A 20,444-nucleotide genomic window follows, 5' to 3' on the forward strand; every position below is an offset into this window, starting at 1 on the left:
CTTTCTGACCACTTCTGACACATCACTTTCACAAACTCCACCAAGAAACATTGAATTGTTTATGTGAGATATAGGCTTTAACTTTTTCTCATGCTTGATTTTTAAATTAATATTTTTTGCCAAATTTGGGCCAACATTCACAAAAAACTTATTGAATTCCTCAGCTATTTCTTCTATATTTTCAATAATTGAGTTGTCATCTTTTACCAGATATGCTGTAAAATCCTTATTGCTAGATTTTTTAATCATAGTATTAAGCACATGCCAGGTTTCAATGATATTATTTTTATGTTTATGCAGCAATTGTTCATAATAGTTTTTTTGTTGCAGCCTCATGATAGATGTCAATCTGTTTTTATACTTTTTATATTTTTCCTCATTTTCCTTTGTTCGATTCTTAATAAATTCCTTGTAAAGTCTATTTTTTTTTTTTTACAGGCTTTTACTAAACCCCTTGTTATCCATGGTTTTCCCCTCGTTTTAGTATTTTGCTTATATTCTCTCAATGGACAATGATGGTCATAAAGTGTCAGAAATATATCCAGGAATGTATCATATGCTTCATTTGTATGCCCGTACAACACTTAAAACTTTTAGCATATAAGTATGTGGAATTAAATTATGGAATGGATTAAGTAAAGAAGTTAAACATTGTACTGATATGACCCACTTTAAGAGGATGTTTAAATTAATAGTGCTTACAAAGTACAAAGAAGAAGTATTATGAGAAACACTTTCAAACTTATTGAAAAAAATATATTCTTCATCTTAGTATGTTAATAATGACTGAAATAATTAGGGACAGGTTATAAAACTGCTGTGTTACTCACTCACAGATGTCATTTTGCTATTTTGATATTTTGCTGTAAAGAAGGTCAGTGAATATTTGTGGGTGCTCTGAAGTGGAAAAGGAGTAGGATTAAATAAGCTTTGCTTCTTCCTACTCCTTTTTGGACATGATGTGTATTGCAAAAATTATGAAATTACCTGATGTATAATGTTGTATGTATGTCATGTTCGAAATAAACTAAGAAAAGAAAAGATTTGGAAAAGAGCTGGTTGTTTTATTCTCTCGCGAGATCTGACAACACTGCGCGCGAACCAAACACGGCGAGGACAAAGCAAGATGGCGTCTGACGGTGAAGACGTTATTGCAGTCGTCACAGTTCAGTGTTCTTAATCTGTGCCTCCATGTACACATATATGTCCTTTATTACACTCTAGTAAATAGAGTAAACATCGTTAATAACTGTTTGCATCCGGTTATATTAGTCTGAGCGCTAGCTTCGCTTGCTAGTTAGCTTAGCTTGTTAGCTGCTAACAAAGAGAGGCGGAAGTGATCAAAACACATCGCTAAGCAGAGATCAAGTGTGAGTGTAAAGTGTTGTGATTGTGTGAAAATGTGCGAAAGAACCATAGCAGAGTACGAGGAGGAACTTTGTCCAACAAAAGAGGAGAAGGAGCGACAACATCAAAAACATCAAGTTGTGTTACACAGAACAGGTTTGTTTACTTCTTACTCTCACATCTTTACTAACTTTATATTTATTATTAACACTATTCTTGAATAGATTGTCTATAGGAAGATGAATTGTCATGTGAGGATGATGCACTGATTATGTTCTTCATAAAAACGAGACAGTATCAGACACACAATATTTATGCGAGGTTGATGTTCCTCTCAGTTTGTAACAATGTGTATCAACATGTTTACACAAAAGTCACACAGTCACCGGGGGAATATTCCAGAGAGCAGGCTAAGTACAAAGTCCTGAGTATGTAAAGCTCAAGAGTTTTACCTCCAGAAATAAGAGAGGTTAGACAAAGTTGGAGACAGTTACCATGGTAACTGATGCTGTAAACCTAGCCTGCTAGCTGGCAGGTTTGACAAGTTATATATGTGTGTAAAAGCTGTACTGACCTGTTATTTCCTTCATGTCGGCGTTCGTTGGTGCAGCCATCAATGTGGCAGTGATTGTCGAAAAAACAAAGCCTGATCTAAAGATGACATCTTGATCTCATACCATCTCAAACCAACTGGCCGTTCATTATTAAGTGAAATGTCTTATAGTCGCTTAAATGTGTCTTTAACCAAGCAACACTGTTTTATCCAGTTACTCGATTAATCGAAAACATATCCAGTAAAACACTTGATTAATACAATTTTCAATAGCCACAGCCCTATATTTCATGTACGATTTAATATTTAGCATGTAGGAGTTAAAATGAGTTTTGTTTGTGTCCTGTAGACATCCATCAGCTGATTGGACACCAAGAAGAATGTCTCCCTAAACTGCAGGGGGACAGTTTCACTTTAAAGTATCAACAGCCCTCACATTTTGAAGGGGACAAGATGGATCCACAGCCATCTTATTTTAAAGAGGAAGAGGAGGGAGAGTGTCCTGTAGGGCAGGAGGAGGCTGATCTCAGCAAGTTTCCACTGACTGTTGTCTCTGTGAAGACTGAAGAGCATGAAGACAAACCACCTGAGTCCTCACAGCTTCATCACAGTCCAAGTAAGCACAACATCCACATATCATCTAATACAATGTTTGTGACACATGTTCATCCGGGGGCCACATTTATCACTAAAGATGGAGATATATTTGCTTTTTTAACACCACCATTTAAAAATGAATGCTCATCAATCATCAACAGTGTAATTGCTGGGGTGTAACCATGTGACCTAGAGGCCGTCCTCCTTACCTCACCTGGTCAAATGAAGGCAAACATTCAATATGGCTACTGTTTATTTACCTTTAGCAGCACATATGTCAGCATATTTCAAAGGTTTAGTGGTGAAGATAAGAGATGTATACCAAGTACCATTTTTTTTAGTACTGGTTCCTAATTATGTCGTCCATGAAGACCGATAATATTCTGGACTAACGACACAACTATTTGTATTTTTAATTCCAGCTGACTGACGTAACTATGACACGTTGTCACATTGAGTTCAGCTGCCGCTGCTACACATTAAAATCAGCTTTGAATGATGACAAATAAGGAAGCAACCACACGTGAAAGTTTAATGTGTGTGTTATTGAGAAGAAGATGACATAACTGCATTTCACCTTGCACTGCACACATAGTTGACTTCTTTAAGACTTCAAATAAACAGCTGCTGATAAAAGACTTCCCTGCTCTGAGATGTTACAGAACATCATGTTGGAGGTGTTCAACCTCTTCTGCTAATAGGAATGCTATTTAAAATGCCTTTGTGCAGCCCTCGATAAATACAAAAATCTTGGCTTTACCCTAACACCTTTTCTTGATCAAACACTCTGAAATACGTCTTCTAGTCCACAGGTTTATTGACCTTAAAAAGGGTCAAACTGAAAGCATACAAGCAGAAAGGATGCTTATATTATAAACATGCACACACAGCCACTTAAACACACAAGCATGCTACAATAAAGCATTAAATATGCTGTGTAATGAACTTAAATAGATAGATAAACGCCACAAAAGATGTAATCTAAGTGCTCTACAGCAATCTATTTTACTATGCTAACATTCTCTTCACTGTATAAATTACGAAAATTAGCAAGACTGACTTTTGGCCATAAAACGTCCCAAATTACATCACAGCCAACAAATAATACAACTCAATCAAATATTAACATACTACTCAATGATACATAGCGAAGATACTTTGTTTGGCATGAGATTCGAGCAGAAGAACACGTTTGCAATCGTCACCGAGCTAGCTTGAAAGGTAGACTTGAAAGGAACTCCTTGTTGTCTCCTGTTAACATGGACATTACTGTAAACTAAGCAATGCTGCCCCCTTGCTGTCTAAAGGAGGAAGTGCACCTCAATCTTGAATTCCAAAGCGAAGTTAAAGGGGGAACATTATCACAATTTCAAAAGGGTTAAAAACAATAAAAATCAGTTCCCAGAGGCTTGTTGTATTTTTTGTAATTTTTTTCAAAATGTTACCGGTCCCGGAATATCCCTAAATAAAGCTTTAAAGTGCCTTATTTTCACTATCTTCAAAACCACTATCCATTTCCCTGTGACGTCATACAGGGCTGCCAATACAAACAACATGGCGGTTACCACAGCAAGATATAGCGACATTAGCTCGGATTCAGACTCGGATTTCAGCAGCTTAAGCGATTCAACAGATTACGCATGTATTGAAACAGATGGTCGGAGTATGGAGGCAGATAGCGAAAACGAATTTGAAGAAGAAATTGAAGCTATTGAGCGAATAGCTATTGACGCTATTCGGCCATAGCGTGGGTGTACCTAATGAAGTGGCCCATAGCATGGCTGCCTTATTAGCATCGCCGGTAAAATGTGCGGACCAGACGATCAGGACTTTCGCATCTTGTGACACTGGAGCAACTTAAATCCGTCGATTGGTAAGTGTTTGTTTCCCATTAAATGTGGGTATCTAGTTTCAAATGTACATACAGCTAACGTAAATATCATGTTAGCATCGATTAGCGTAGCATGTTAGTATCGATTAGCTGGCAGTCATGCCGTGACCAAATATGTCTGATTAGCACATAAGTCAAAAACATCAACAAAACTCACCTTTGTGATTTCGTTGACTTAATCGTTGAAAATGCATCTGCAGGTTATCCATACATCTCTGTGCCATGTCTGTCTTAGCATCGCCGGTCAAATGTGGAGACACTTTGGTACATTCAATAGGGGTCTGGCGGCAGATTTCTTGCCAGTGGTGCAACTTGAATCCCTCCCTGTTAGTGTTGTTACAACCTCTGACAACACACCGACGAGGCATGATGTCTCCAAGGTTCCAAAAAATAGTCGAAAAAACGGAAAATAACAGAGCTGAGACCCGGTGTTTGTAATGTGAAAACGAATATGGCGGGTGTGTTACCTCGGTGACGTCATCGCTAAAAGACCGATAAACAGAAAGGCGTTTGATTTGCCAAAATTCACCCATTTAGAGTTCGGAAATCGGTTGAAAAAATACATGGTCTTTTTTCTGCAACATCAAGGTATATATTGACGCTTACATAGGTTTGGTGATAAAGGGGAACATTATCAGCAGACCTATGTAAGCGTCAATATATGCATTGATGTTCCAGAAAAAAGACCATATTTTTTTAACCGATTTCCGAAGTCTAAAAAGGTGAATTTGGCGATTCAAACGCCTTCCAATTGATTGCCTGTCGAGTGATGACCTTTCACCCGTGACGTCACAACATGAAGCAATCCGCCATTTTCTCAATCTCATTACACGCACCGAGTCAAATCAGCTCCGTTATTTTCCGTTTTTTCGACTGTTTTCCGGTACTTTGGAGACATCATGCCTCGTCGGTGTGTTGTCGGAGGGTGTAACAACACCAACAGAGACGGATTCAAGTTGCACCACTGGCCAAAAGATGCGAAAGTCCCTCGTTTGTTCCGCGCACTTTACCGACGACAGCTGTGCTACGACAGAGATGGCAAAAATGTGTGGATATCCTGCGATACTCAAAGCAGATGCACCGAACTTTTAATGTTGTGCGTCAATGCGCAAAGGTGAGTTTTGTTGATGTTATTGACTTATGTGGAGTGTGCTAATCGGACATATTTGGTCACGGCATGACTGCAAGCTAATTGATGCTAACATGCTATTTAGGCTAGCTGTATGTACATATTGTATCATTATGCCACATTTGAAGCTATATTTGCATCCAGCCTTTTCTTCCACCCACATTTAATGCCAAACAAACACATACCAATCGTTGGTTAGAAGGCGATTGCCGGATTTGTCCTCGCTTCTTCCCGTGCCGCTGTCTGTCGTGATATGGCTCAATAGCTTCAGTTTCTTCTTCAATTTCGTTTTCGCTACCTGCCTCCATACTCCAACCATCCGTTTCAATACATGCGTAATCTGTTGGATCGCTTACGCCGCTGAAATCCGAGTCTGAATCCGAGCTACTATCGCTATACCTTTCTGTGCTATCCGCCATGTTTGTTTATGGTGGTTTCACGCTGTGACGTCACAGGATAATGGACAGTTGGATATACTGATCGTGAAAATCAGGCACTTTGAAGCCGTTTTTCGGGATTTTGCGTGATGGGTAAAATTTTGAGAAAAACTTTGAAAAATAAAATAAGTCACTGGGAACTGATTTTTATTGGTTTCTACCCTTCAGAAATTGTAGTAATGTTCCCCTTTAAAAACACTGACTTTACATATACTATCTATTAATTCAACAAACAAGACAAAACAGCCTTTTTTTATTTCAATCCAATCCAATCTAATCCACTTTATTTATATAGCACATTTAAACAACAAAACGTTTCCAAAGTGCTGCACAATAATATTAAAAACAACATTTAAAAACTCTCCTGAGCTCCACCAATGACTGAAAAAAATAAATAAAAATAAAACCAATACAAAAACAATATAAAATAAATATGATTAAAAACGATTTTAAGGGTGAAACCAATTAAAACAGTAAATACAAATCACAATTTTAAAACTCAGAGGGCAACAATTTCCACAAATTACATGTAATACTGATAAATACAAGTATCAATAAGGAATATTTACCATGAATTGATTAACGTGGACTTAAACAAGTTGAAAAACTTATTGGGGTGTTACCATTTAGTGGTCAATTGTACGGAATATGTACTGTACTACTAATAAAAGTATCAAGTATCATATTGATAAATTCTTAACAATTTATTTCCATACTGAAGATACAAGCCAGATACTTTAACAAAATAATTTCAATGTTTATTTGGATTTAATTTAGGGGACGGCGTGGTGGGGTTGGGAGAGTGGCCGTGCCAGCAACCTGAGGGTTACAGGTTCGATCCCAGCTTCTGCCATCCTAGTCACTGCGATTGTGTCCTTGGGCAAGACACTTTATCCACCTGCTCCCAGTGCCACCCACATTGGTTTAAATGTAACTTAGGTATTGGGTTTCACTATGTAAAGTGCTTTGAGTCACTAGAGAAAAGCGCTATATAAATATAATTCACTTCACATGATATCTTGTTGTTCTATTTTCTAATTTAAAGGGGAACTGCACTTTTTGGAATCATTCACAGTCCCTATGTAAGTTAAAGTTAAGGTCCCAACGGTAGTCCCACACTAGGTGTGGTGAAATGATCCTCTGCATTTGACCCATCCCCAAGTTCACCCCCTGGGAGGTGAGGGCAGCAGAGGCCGCGCTCGGGAATCATTTGGAGATTTAACCCCCAACCCTTGATGCTGAGTGCCAAGCAAGGAGGCAATGGGTCCCGTTTTTATAGTCTTTGGTATGACTCGGCCAGGGTTTGAACTCATGACTTTCCAGTCTCAGGGCAGACACTCTAACCACAAGGCCAGTGATCAGGTCGATGGTTAATGCATCCTCAATAGAAAATAAACCTTAGCAAACGTTAGCAAAAAATTGAGTCATTGGTAGCCGCTGTATTCTGCCTATAAAGTGCTCTAAATAACATCCTAAAACCCCCTTCAACATTTTAAATACACACTGTAAGTATATATGTAATGTAGTAACATTCTTAATAACATGTCATATTTACATATCTTGCTCATTTTAAGCATACAATGTCTGCTCTCACTGGGATGCCGACTGATGGGATGTTCATATCTTCCCGTTTAGATGAAGAATTAATCCTCGCAAAGGGTTAAAAAAGGGTGGGTGCAAAAGAGCGTATTTTTGTGTCTTTCTTGCCATCTCCAGGTCTAAGTTGGAAGTCAAAGTTGACCAAGTTCTCGGTTTATGTCCACAACCTTCTACTACATAAGTGAGAGGCATGATTTATAATCTAGAATTAGCTTTCACCATCTTAGAGGCGAGAAAGCAGCTCAGTATGTCAATATAAAAAAAAAAAAAAAAAAAAAAAAAAAAGATGGCTGCCAATGCTTCTCCCTGCTCAGAGTCTCTCTACAATTCATCAAATATATCTGGAATCTGAGACAAATATCTTGAAATGCTCCATTGCTGATGGTGAAGGAATACTTTACTTCACTACTTTGGGGATATTGCAACAACATTGGACTCTGAAAAAGGTATTTTAAGAGTATCAAATCAAGGCCCAAACAGGCCTTCTGAAAACTTCAGTGCAGCTCATCAAGTTACCTAAAATACCTGTGTAAAATTACTTGAAAAGATGACAATAACAATTAAAAAGTTGTCAGAGTAACTTGAAGAGATAAAGAAATCTCTAAACTTCATTAGTGAAGAGATTGCCAAGGTTCTAAAGCAACAAGGAAACATCATGGGCCTCATGGAGGAAGTGAAGGAGCTGAAGGAGAATGTGATCCAGAGAGACAAAAGGATTGAACTTTTGGAGCAGAGATGTGAGGATTTGGAGCAACAATCACTTGTCAATGACATTGTGGTCACAGGACTAGAGCTGAAACACCGCAGTTATGCTCGAGTTACAGCTGGGCTGAACCAAGGTGAAGATGCTCCTACGGAGAAACTCTTGAGCAAAAACTCCTGGACTTTTTCAGAGGTAAAAACATCATCGTTGAGAAACAAAACATATCAACATGCTATTCATTTCCAAACAAGAATGTTAAAGCAAGACCAATAATAGTGATGCAGATGGTTAACCAGAAACACAAAATGGAGCTGCTGAGACAGTCCAAAAAGCTAAAGGGCACTGGAATTTATCTGAATGAGCACCTGACAAAGAAAAATGGTGAAATTGCAAGAAGTGGCCGCATTCTCAGGAAAGAAAATAAGATTCAATCTACATGGACGAGACATGGCAAAGTCTACATAAAGCCAAATGAATCGGATCAAATGAAGCCAATATGGATTAAAAACGTGAAAGACTTGGAACAATTTAAATAACTTGTTGAATCAGGACAACAAATGGTATGTGGACAATGAAAATGTATGGTACACATGGTATATGGACATTAGGATTATGGATAATGTGTGTTTTTTTAAGTTATATCGTACATTTTAGTACATTATTGATATTTTGGTTAAACTTCTTTGGAGGATGACTAATAAGGAGTTTGACTTTTATATTTCTGATGAGGAAAAAAGCAGTATAGCTGGGCAAGAAGATATTCAAGACAGGATAAGCTGTAAGGAACTAAATTTAAGTTGTTTAAAAATGAATGATGATAAAGTAGGAGAATTTTGTAATGACATTGATCCAGAAATTAATTTACGTGGATTACATAACATAAATGTTTCATATTACTCAGTGGATAGTTTTAAAAATGTGGATTTAAAGGGTTTTTCGCTTATTCATTTTAATAGTAGAAGTCTCAGGGCTAATTTTGAGAAGATACAAGAGTGTTTGGAATCTTTAAAATCAACATTCCAAGCAATTGCCATCTCAGAGACATGGTTGACAGATGAAATTAATGATATGTTTATATTAGAAGGTTATGATTTTTATAATATAAATAGAAAAAATAAAAAAGGAGGTGGTGTTGCGTTCTATTTACAAAAAAAATATTACTGTGAAATTATCGACAGTCTAGTTATAGATGATGTTATGGAGAGTATGACTATAAAAATACAAATAAACAACGAACGTAGTGCATATTTGAGTTGTATTTATAGGACACCTGGGTCACATGTGGAGCTTTTCCATGACAGCCTACTAAAAGTACTTGGAAAACTAGCTAACAAGAAATGTGTCTTTGTGTGTGGAGATTTCAATTTTGATTTATTAAAATGGAGAACCCATAAACCAACTAATGACTTTATGAACGAAATGTTTACTTATGGTTTGCAACCAATAATTGATAAACCAAGCAGAATAACGCGAGAATCTGCTACCCTCATTGACAATATTTTTACAAATATCCATGACATAACTACAGGTGGAATACTCCTTAGTGACATCACAGATCATTTTCCAGTGTTTGTGAATATTCAAAGTATGATTGTAAATAATATAGCACAAAAAACATTGTTCAAATTAACAAGATTAAGGACACCTGAAAGAATACAAGCATTTAAGAATGAGCTTTCAAAATGTTTCTGGGAAGGGGTGTATGTTGAAAATTGTAATGATTCATACAGGGCATTTCTGTTTAAATGGTTAGAACTTTATAATTCCTGCTGTCCAGTCGTGAAGTCCACACTAAAGAAAGTGAGTAAAAATAAGCCTTGGATGACGAAGGGTCTAGTAATGGCCTCCAATAGAAAAAATGTTCTGTATGATAGTTACTTAAAAAATAAAACTGAACAAAATGAAAGGGAGTATAAAATTTATAAAAATAAGTTGACTTCTATTCTACGAAAGCAAAAGAAAAGTTATTATAACGAGAAATTTGAAGATAGCAAAAATAATATTAAACAAACGTGGAACACAATCAACCAGGTTTTAGGTAATAGATGTAAAAATTATGAGACTCCGAGCTACTTTATAAATGATAATAATATAAAACTAAACAAAAAAGAAATGATAGTGGAAGAATTTAATGACTATTTTGTTAATATGGGCCTTGCACTTGCAGAAAAAATACCTGTTTATGAGGACACAGGCTTGACTAAAAACACAATAAACCCTCATTTAAAATCAATGTTTTTGAGTGGAGTAACAGAAGTGGATATAATTCAAACAGTAAGAGCCTTTAAAAGTAAAACATCTACAGACATACATCACATAGATATGGTCATTATTAAAGAATGTATTCATTTAATTGCTAAGCCATTGGCTCACATACGTAATCAATCATTCCAGTGTGGATACTTCCCAGATGATATGAAGATAGCAAAGGTTATTCCTGTTTTTAAAAACGGAAATAAGCATCTTATGGAAAATTATTGACCGATCTCAATACTCACTCAATTTTCAAAAATTTTAGAAAAGCTTTTTACAAAACAGTTAAATAATTTTCTGGAAAAAAAACACCTTGCTTAAGCAGCAGCAGTATGGTTTTAGGGAAAATCGAACAACTACGTATGCAGTAATGCATATGCTAGAGGAGGTTAGTACTGCTATGGATAATGATGAATTTACAATAGCCATCTATATTGACTTAAAAAAGGCCTTCGATACCATTGACCACAGACAGTTAATAAATAAGTTGGATAAGTACGGCATCCGAGGGCCAGCTCTGTCCTGGATCAAGAGCTATCTAGAAAATAGAAAACAATGTGTTGAGGTGGATAATACAATATATGGATTTAAAAATATAGTTTGTGGAATTCCTCAGGGTTCTATAATTGGCCCTAAGTTATTTACAATGTTCATTAATGATTTTTGTAATGCATCAAGTTTCTTAACATTTTTTATGTTTGCTGATGATACAACCATCCTTTGTTCTGGAAAAAATTTTAATGAACTTTTGGTAAAAATAGAACAAGAAATGACAGTGCTTAAAAACTGGTTTGATATGAATAAATTATCACTTAATATTGCTAAAACTAAATTTATGATATTTGGTACCAAAACTGAGGTATCTAAGGAAGTAAATATTAAAATAAATGGAGATAAAATTGAGCGTGTCTTTGATACTAAGTTTTTGGGAGTTTTAATTGACTATAAATTATCATGGAGACAACATGGAAATGATATAAAAACAAAAATATCAAAAACACTTGGTGTTTTGTATAAAACTAAAGAATTACTTAATTATAATTCTTTGTTAACAATTTATTATACTTTGATACTTCCATACTGTGTAGAACTCTGGGGAACCACTTTTAAAACCATAACTAATGATATTGTTTTGCTGCAAAAAAAAAAAAGCTGTACGGCTAATAAACAAAGCAGGATATTATGACCATACCCATCCATTATTTGTCAAATCAAAACTTATGAAATTTCAAGATATTGTTTATTATAAAATAACACAGATAATGTTCAAAGCAAAAATAAATCCTCTTCCAGAAGGAATTCAAAAATACTTCTCTCTACAGACCAGCAAATACAATCTAAGAGATGAATCTAAGTTTATTTGACCAAAAGCAAGATTAGTTGTTAAACGTCGATGTTTATCTGTTCTCGGCGTTAATTTGGGGAATTCTGTTGGTAAAGAAATAAAAATGAGTGACTCAGTATTTAATTTCAAAAAGAACATGTCACAATGTATTTTTAAAAGTTATGTGAACTAGAAATTTATGTTTGTTTGGTTAAATGTTGTATTTAGAAGGTATGTATGTTTGTCTATTTACAAAAAAGTGCATGTGTGTAAGTACATATTTTTGTATTATTTGTTGGGGGGCAGCCTGAATGTGGATGCTGAATGACTATATTTCTTTTTGTGTTGCAGAATTATTAGAAAAGGTAACTTAATTGAATGTAAAAAATGTTATGTTGGGCATATAAGCTTTTTTGCTTCTGCCTGTTTCAGTCATGTTATTCATTTTTGAATCGTGATCTATGTTTGAATATGTTTTTGTTAGACTGAAAATAAACTGAACTGAACTGAAATATAGCAGCATAAGCTAGTTACTTCTGTGATCAATGCGCCGCTAAAAGTAGGTCCTTAAAGGCCTACTGAAATGAGATTTTCTTATTTAAACGGGGATAGCAGGTCCATTCTGTGTCATACTTGATCATTTGGCGATATTGCCATATTTTTGCTGAAAGGATTTAGTAGAGAACATCTACGATAAAGTTTGCAACTTCAGGTCGCTAATAAAAAGCCCTGCCTTTACCTGACGTCACAAGTTGCAGGGCTCCACACATATTCACATTGTTTATAATGGGAGCCACCGGCAGTAAGAGCAATTCGGACCGAGAAAGCGACAATTTCCCCATTAATTTGAGCGAGGATGAAAAATGTGTGAATTAGGATATTGATAGTGAAAAACAGTTCATACGATAACTTGTTTTTCCTAAGTGCATGTAAAAGTACTGAATGCATTGTGTGACTGAGCAGAGATGGTGTGTTTGTCTTGCAGACGTCTGTGAAGAACATCTTCACCCTGAGCAACAGAAGTGGAGCTTCAGGATCCGGACGGAGGAGCCACAGCCCTCCCACATTAAGAAGGAAGAGGAATACCCGATGATTCCCCATTTTGAAAATAAGGAGGAACACCAACGGATCCCCCATTTTAAAGAGGAGGACCCACTGACACCCCATTTTGAAGAGGAAGCGATTACTCCCTTGACCCCTCACATTAAAGAGGAAGAGGAGGAACACAGCATCAGTCAAGAATGGTTGGAGGAGTTCCATGTGATTGTGAAAAGTGAAGGTGATGAGGTCAAAGGTGAGAGTGAGGAGAGGGGAGGGGGGGAGCCTCCAAGCAGCAGCTCAACTCAACACATGACAACAGAAGCTGATGGAGACCACTGTGGAGGATCACAAGCAGACAAGCTCTTAGCTCCACTATCAGATAGTGAGGACACAACGTCACACTCTCCTGACACTGATGATGAAGACTCTAAAGATGATAAGACATGTCACACTGACGACACACACTTCACATGTTCTCACTGTGGCAAAACTTGTAATCACCGTCGCAATATGAAAAGACACATGAGAACACACACTGGAGAAAAACCTTTTTCATGTTCAGTTTGTGGTAAAGATTTTACTCAAAAGCACAATTTTAAAGCACACATGAGTACACACACCGCAGAGAAACCTTTTTCCTGCTCAGAATGTGGTAGAGATTTTAGACTAAAACAAATGCTGAAAGATCACATGAGAATACACACTGGAGAAAAACCTTTTTCATGTTCAATCTGCGGTAAAGATTTTACTCAAAGGCCAAATTTAAAAGTACACATGAGAACACACACTGGAGAAAAGCCTTTTTCATGTTCATTCTGTAGTAAAAATTTTACTCACAGGCCAAATTTAAAAGTACACATGAGAACACACACTGGAGAAAAACCTTTTTCATGTTCAATCTGTGGTAAAAATTTTACTCAAAGGCAATGTTTGAAAACACACATGACAATACACACTGGAGAAAACAGTTTTTCCTGCTCAGAATGTGGTAAAAGTTTTATAAGAAATCAAAGTTTAATAGAACACATGCGAATACACACTGGAGTAAAAACTTTTTCCTGTTTAGAATGTGGTAAAAGTTTTGTAAGAAATCACAATTTAAAAGTACACATGAGAACACACACTGGAGAAAAACCTTTTTCATGTTCAATCTGCGGTAAAGATTTTACTCGAAGGGACGATTTCAAAAAACACATGAGAATACACACTGGAGAAAAACCTTTTTCATGTTCAATCTGTGGTAAAAATTTTACTCAAAGGCAATATTTGAAAACACACATGGCAATACACACTGGAGAAAAAACTTTTTCCTGCTCAGAATGTGGTAAAAGTTTTGTAAGAAATCACAATTTAAAAGTACACATGAGAACACACACCGGAAAAAAAACTTTTTCATGTTCTTTCTGCGGTAAAGATTTTACTCGAAGGGACCATTTCAAAAAACACATGAGAATACACACTGGAGAAAAAACGTTTTCCTGCTAAGAATGTGGTAAACGTGTTTCAGTAAATTGTAGTTTAAAAGTACACATGAGAACACACTGATGAAAAACCATTTATATGTTCAGTATGTGGTAAAAATTTAATAGAAAGACAGCAATTAAAATCACACACGAGAACGCACGCTGGTGAAAAACCATACTCCCGTTTGAACTGCATTAAAAGCTCTCACAGTACACATGAGAACACACACAGGTGAGAAAGTATTGAGTTGCAGTGTGTGTGGTGAAAGATTCTCTTCTAAGTCCCAGTGTAAGAAACACAAGTGTGCTGGTGAGAACAGCAGCAGCAAATGAAGATGCAGGATTTGAAATAAACTGTCAAAACTTGAACTTTGACTTTCTAACAACATCAGCACATATAACATGTGTGACATCATTGTTGTGTGTGTAACACAATCTTGTTAATATGATTCTAACATTTATAGATTAGACACTTCAGATTAGTGCTTTTATTTCAGTCAAGTACATGAGTTAATATACACATTTGTGTACTTTAAAATGAACACAACAATTTGACTGAAAAGGTGAGAATAAACAGTACATAAAATATGTTACATTCAATAAACATTTAATGTGTAGATATTCATAATTCACTTTTATACTTGAAGAGTTCATATGCAAAAGCAGATAAATCCATTTTGACCGATTCTGTATATTAACGATTTTCTGCCTGCTGGTGTTGCCGGTACATATACAAGCATACAATGGTTTATTTAATATCAACATAAGCAAGTCATGAAAGCCTAAACTTTTAAGAAATGCTGATGTAATGAATGGCTTTCAAATAAGAGTGTTTGATGTGGTTTTACGTCAAAAGCAGATATATCCAAATTATGATATGTTGCAAAAACAGATATCTCCAAAATCGTTTTCTTTGCGGTCGTTATTTCGCATAATATTCAAGATAAAGATAGAGAGAAAAACAGAACGTGAAATTTATCGAAAGCCACATTTCAAGGTAACAACTGTTCACATTTCTTTACTTCATTATTTAACAGTTTCGATCCCTTGGTAGGTATAAATCTAGCTGTCCCTGCGAACATTGTTTTTTCATACTTGCTAACCGGACATGCTTTTTTGGAACTGTGACCTCACATATTTACCTCGTGCTTTTCAGCACAAAATGAAAAAACAAAAAAACAGTGTTGCAATGAAGACAATGTTTTATTAATAAAAACAAGCACAAATGCTCAACCTGGTTTGCCCATCAAAAACACTCCTGTGCAGATAACAGCTCACTCATCATCGCTATCGACATTAGCTCCATGCTCGACAACATCGTTTAACGCAGCGGTGTAAAACTCACGGACACACGTGCTAGCGCCAACATCAAATAATAACTTCAACACGTCAGTTTTTTTCGCTGGCTTAACAGTGTTCACAGGAGAAGCTTCCAAATGATTCATGCGTGGATAACAACACTGAGTGAGTCCGAGCGCTGCCATTTTGTTTGTCACGTGATCCCGTACTGCAGCGCTGGTTGGGCAAACGGATATATCGGCTTTTGTGATAAATGATCCATGGCGCTTATCGGCCTTTGCAATAAATCGCTGAACTAAATGACGTTAAAAGCGGCATTTGTCTGCATTTGCAAACAAATTGATTTTGGTATACCACAATAGAAGTGGTGGACTATATATTACCGAGGCTGGGCTAAACTTTATCAAAATGGCGTTTATCGGTTTTTGCGTATGAACTCTTCACTTATTCATAATAGTGTTTTTGTATAGGTTTTTTGAATTACTCAACTGGTACATTTTTTTTTTCTAATTGTAGACGATTCCATAGATGAACTCCTTTATATGATGTACATATTTGTTTTACATGTGTTCATACCTTTGCTTTTGAGTACACATAAATCCCTCTTAGTTCATATTTACTGGTTCACATCTGAAACATCTTCTGGACCACTTCTGGAAGCATATTATTATTTACTTTATACATCATTTGAACAGTTGTCTTTTATACAAGATCATTTACTTTTAAAATGTGTGACTTTATGACTCATTTGTTGGGTCCCTATAATCCATTCTACTATCTTTATTACTCTCTTTTGCAATATGAATATCTTTTTTTGAGTGTTTTATATGTATGTCCCCAGACCTTATGCAATAAACAATGTATGCTTCAACTAAAGTTGGGTACAATAAATGTAGTTAATATTTGTGAGTATGTAATTTATTCTATTTAGTATTGCACACAATTTCTGAAATGTTTTCTTTATATGATTTATATGTAGTTTCCAGCTTAGTTTTTATGTTATATTCCACTAATGTGATTACCTTTACTCTTTTCATAATTTGTGTTTGACATTATTATAAGATCCAAAAATGACATATTTAGTTTTATTGAAGTTTAGTGACAGTTTATTGATGTGCAGCCATCTTTTTATGGTCAAGTTCTCTCTGGATAAAATTAAATGAGAGTTAAATCAAGCAGTGAAGAATGGAAGGTTATTAGATACATAATTATATATAATTACACTCAGTAGTGACAATTAAAGACACTTTCATCCTGTTCATTTCAGCAAATAAAAAGAGTAAAATGTAATGTTATAAATAATAGAAGAATATTAATATCAGCAGTCAATATTCCAACATTGTGAAGCTGAGCTATCTTGATGGAGGAAAGATGACAGCACATGTACCAGAGCAGCAAAAGCATTAAGAGGAAACATTTCAAATGTACTTCTAGAAATGTCAATGAAGTGGAAAAAACAAGAGTAAAGTGTGACAATCAAAGACTTCAGACTAATAGAGGAGTGAAAACATGTATTAAATAATGTTATGTGTTTGATCAAACAATGGCTGCTGAGCTGTGAATGTGATGTATGAATTACAAAGTGAGGGAATATATCCCACAACCACTACGCTGTTTTCTCTCTGCTGACTTTCTGGATAAATCTGCCAACTTTTAAGAACTACCGAATCAACAGAAGATAGTTGATTTCCAGTTTGAATCAAACTTATTTTTCAACCACTTTTGATCTCTCGGGTGACATTATTCTTCTCTCCTCCAGCCGCCATTGTAATGGATTATGTAAACCAGGCCATGTGGTCTTCTAGGACAGCCAATAGCTGCGTTGCTTACTGAGGAGTTGGCAACACTGAAGTGAAGTGAAGTGAAGTGAATTATATTTATATAGCGCTTTTTCTCAAAGTGACTCAAAGCGCCTTACATAGTGAAAGCCAATATCTAATTTTTACAATTAAAGCAGTGTGGGTGGCACTGGGAGCAGGTGGGTAAAGTGTCTTGCCCAAGGACACAACGGCAGTGACTAGGATGGCAGAAGCGGGGATCGAACCTACAACCCTCAAGTTGCTGGCCGAGCTATACCGCCCACACTGATGGACCTCTACTTATATATCCTGTATAAAACTGGGATTGTCTTTAAAGTTCACTGGTCCTGAAGGCACCTTGCATGATAAACATGTACTTTGCTATAGGCATGTACCTTGCATGATAAACATAGACTTTGATATAGGCATGTACCTTGCTGTTACACACATGTACTTTGATATAGGCATGTACCTTGCTGTTACACACATGCACTTTGATATAGGCATGTACCTTGATGTAACACACATGTACTTTGCTATAGGCATGTACCTTGCTGTTACACACATGTACTTTGATATAGGCATGTACCTTGCTGTTACACACATGTACTTTGATATAGGCATGCACCTTGCATGATAAACATGTACTTTGATATAGGCATGTACCTTGCTGTTACACAGATGTACTTTGATATAGGCATGTACCTTGCTGTTACACAGATGTACTTTGATATAGGCATGTACCTTGCTGTTACACAGATGTACTTTGATATAGGCATGTACCTTGCTGTTACACACATGTACTTTGATATAGGCATGTACTTTGCTGTTACACACATGTACTTTGATATAGGCATGTACCTTGCTGTTACACACATGTACTTTGATATAGGCATGTACCTTGCTGTTACACACATGTACTTTGATATAGGCATGTACCTTGCTGTTACACATGTACTTTGATATAGGCATGCACCTTGCTGTTACACACATGTACTTTGATATAAGCATTTACCTTGCTGTTAAACACATGTACTTTGATATAGGCATGTACCTTGCTGTTACACACATGTACTTTGATATAGGCCTGTACCTTGCTCTTACACACATGTACTTTGATATAGGCATGTACCTTGCTGTTACACACATGTACTTTGATATAGGCATGTACCTTGCTGTTAAACACATGTACTTTGATATAGGCATGTACCTTGCTGTTACACACATGTACTTTGATATAGGCATGTACCTTGCTGTTACACACATGTACTTTGATATAGGCATGTACCTTGCTGTTACACACATGTACTTTGATATAGGCATGTACCTTGCTGTTACACACATGTACTTTGATATAGGCATGTACCTTGCTGTTACACACATGTACTTTGATATAGGCATGTACCTTGATGTAACACACATGTACTTTGCTATAGGCATGTACCTTGCTGTTACACACATGTACTTTGATATAGGCATGTACCTTGATGTAACACACATGTACTTTGCTATAAGCATGTACCTTGCTGTTACACACATGTACTTTGATATAGGCATGTACCTTGCTGTTACACACATGTACTTTGATATAGGCATGTACCTTGCATTTTAAACATAGACTTTGATATAGGCATGTACCTTGCATTATAAACAGACTTTGATATAGGCATGTACCTTGCTGTTACACACATGTACTTTGATATAGGCATGTACCTTGCTCTTATACACATGTACTTTGATATAGGCATGTACCTTGCTGTTACACACATGTACTTTGATACAGGCATGTACCTTGCTGTTACACACATGTACTTTGATATAGGCATGTACCTTGATGTTACACACATGTACTTTGATATAGGCATGTACCTTGCTGTTACACACATGTACTTTGATATAGGCATGTACCTTGCTGTTACACACATGTACTTTGATATAGGCATGTACCTTACTGTTACACACATGTACTTTGATATAGGCATGTACCTTGCTGTTACACACATGTACTTTGATATAGGCATTTACCTAGCAAAATACTGGAAGCACGGAACCAACTGGAGTGGAATCACCGAGTGCCATCCAGCTGTCAAGGTGCTGCTTAAGTAGCACCAGGGTCAATTGGAAGCAGCTGTGCACGTCCCACAACTCCGCCCACAAGGGCAACACAGGAACTCTAGGAGGAAGGAGAAATGTAAGAACAAGGTCAACTGCACCAAAAGAGGAAAACTGACTGTTGGAGCCAAATGTCCTTATTTGTTTGTATTGTTTTAATTTAGTTTTCTCTGATTGATTGCTGGCTTCGGTTCATGCTGAGTTTACCTTTCAGCAGATTGCTCCGCCCACTTCCTGTTGAGAACCAGGAAGTGTGGACAGGGATGGGACTGTTGCCATGGTGCGGTTGCCATGGTAGCCTCCTCTAATTGGGTTCAGCTGGGAAGACTCGGGGGGCGATTGCATGGAGGACAAACAGTTTTGGAGCGTGTGGTGTGGTGTGTGGTCAGGTCTCGCTGCTGTGACAATGTGCCATTCAAGGTCAGCATACATCATGTTCTAGAAGCTACATTTCATTTCATTTTGATAGCTTGGAATAAAGGGATTGTCATATCCAAACACATTTCTACAGTACTGGACATTCAATCATTTGCAGGCGTCAAACTGGTCAACACAGTCGCCCTCAGTATCAGCCCAAAGGTAAGGGCTGGACAATGAGAATAAAATGCCTCAAATGGGATGAATTCATCTTGATACTGTCCTGCTACAGTGAATAGGTTTCACTTTTAAAGAGCAAAGTCCTCCCAGGGTCTTTTGTGCTAATGACTGCCTGACAGTGAATAGGTTTCACTTTTAAAGAGCAAAGTCCTCCCAGGGTCTTTTGTCCTAATGACTGTCTGGATAAAGTGAGGAAACTATGATATAGGAAAACAATTTGTTTTAAAAATGGACTAGAATAAGTAACACATTTTTACAGGTAGCTAAATTCGACAGAACACCTGCATCATCTTATCAACA

General features: G+C 36.6%; 1 protein-coding gene across 1 annotated transcript; it reads left to right on the forward strand.

The window, feature by feature from the left end:
- Positions 1-1,114: 1,114 nt before the first annotated feature.
- On the forward strand, positions 1,115-16,542 carry LOC133542452 (gastrula zinc finger protein XlCGF57.1-like). Its single transcript, XM_061886595.1, has 3 exons — positions 1,115-1,503; positions 2,250-2,516; positions 12,819-16,542. Exons 1-3 carry the CDS (start codon positions 1,401-1,403, stop codon positions 14,357-14,359), a joined length of 1,911 nt encoding a protein of 636 aa, XP_061742579.1. The 5' UTR covers positions 1,115-1,400; the 3' UTR covers positions 14,360-16,542.
- The last annotated feature ends 3,902 nt before the right edge of the window (positions 16,543-20,444 follow it).

Source organism: Nerophis ophidion, linkage group LG24 (genome assembly GCF_033978795.1).
Source record: "Nerophis ophidion isolate RoL-2023_Sa linkage group LG24, RoL_Noph_v1.0, whole genome shotgun sequence".
In the NCBI taxonomy this organism is placed as follows: domain Eukaryota; kingdom Metazoa; phylum Chordata; class Actinopteri; order Syngnathiformes; family Syngnathidae; genus Nerophis; species Nerophis ophidion.

Bases quoted from the DNA above. Each gene is read 5' to 3' on its own strand.
- LOC133542452 (XM_061886595.1), top strand. From the start codon at position 1,401: ATGTGCGAAAGAACCATAGCAGAGTACGAGGAGGAACTTTGTCCAACA. The intron at 1,504-2,249 runs GTTTGTTTACTT...TGTGTCCTGTAG, and splicing joins AGTTGTGTTACACAGAACAG to ACATCCATCAGCTGATTGGA. The intron at 2,517-12,818 runs GTAAGCACAACA...TTTGTCTTGCAG, and splicing joins ACAGCTTCATCACAGTCCAA to ACGTCTGTGAAGAACATCTT.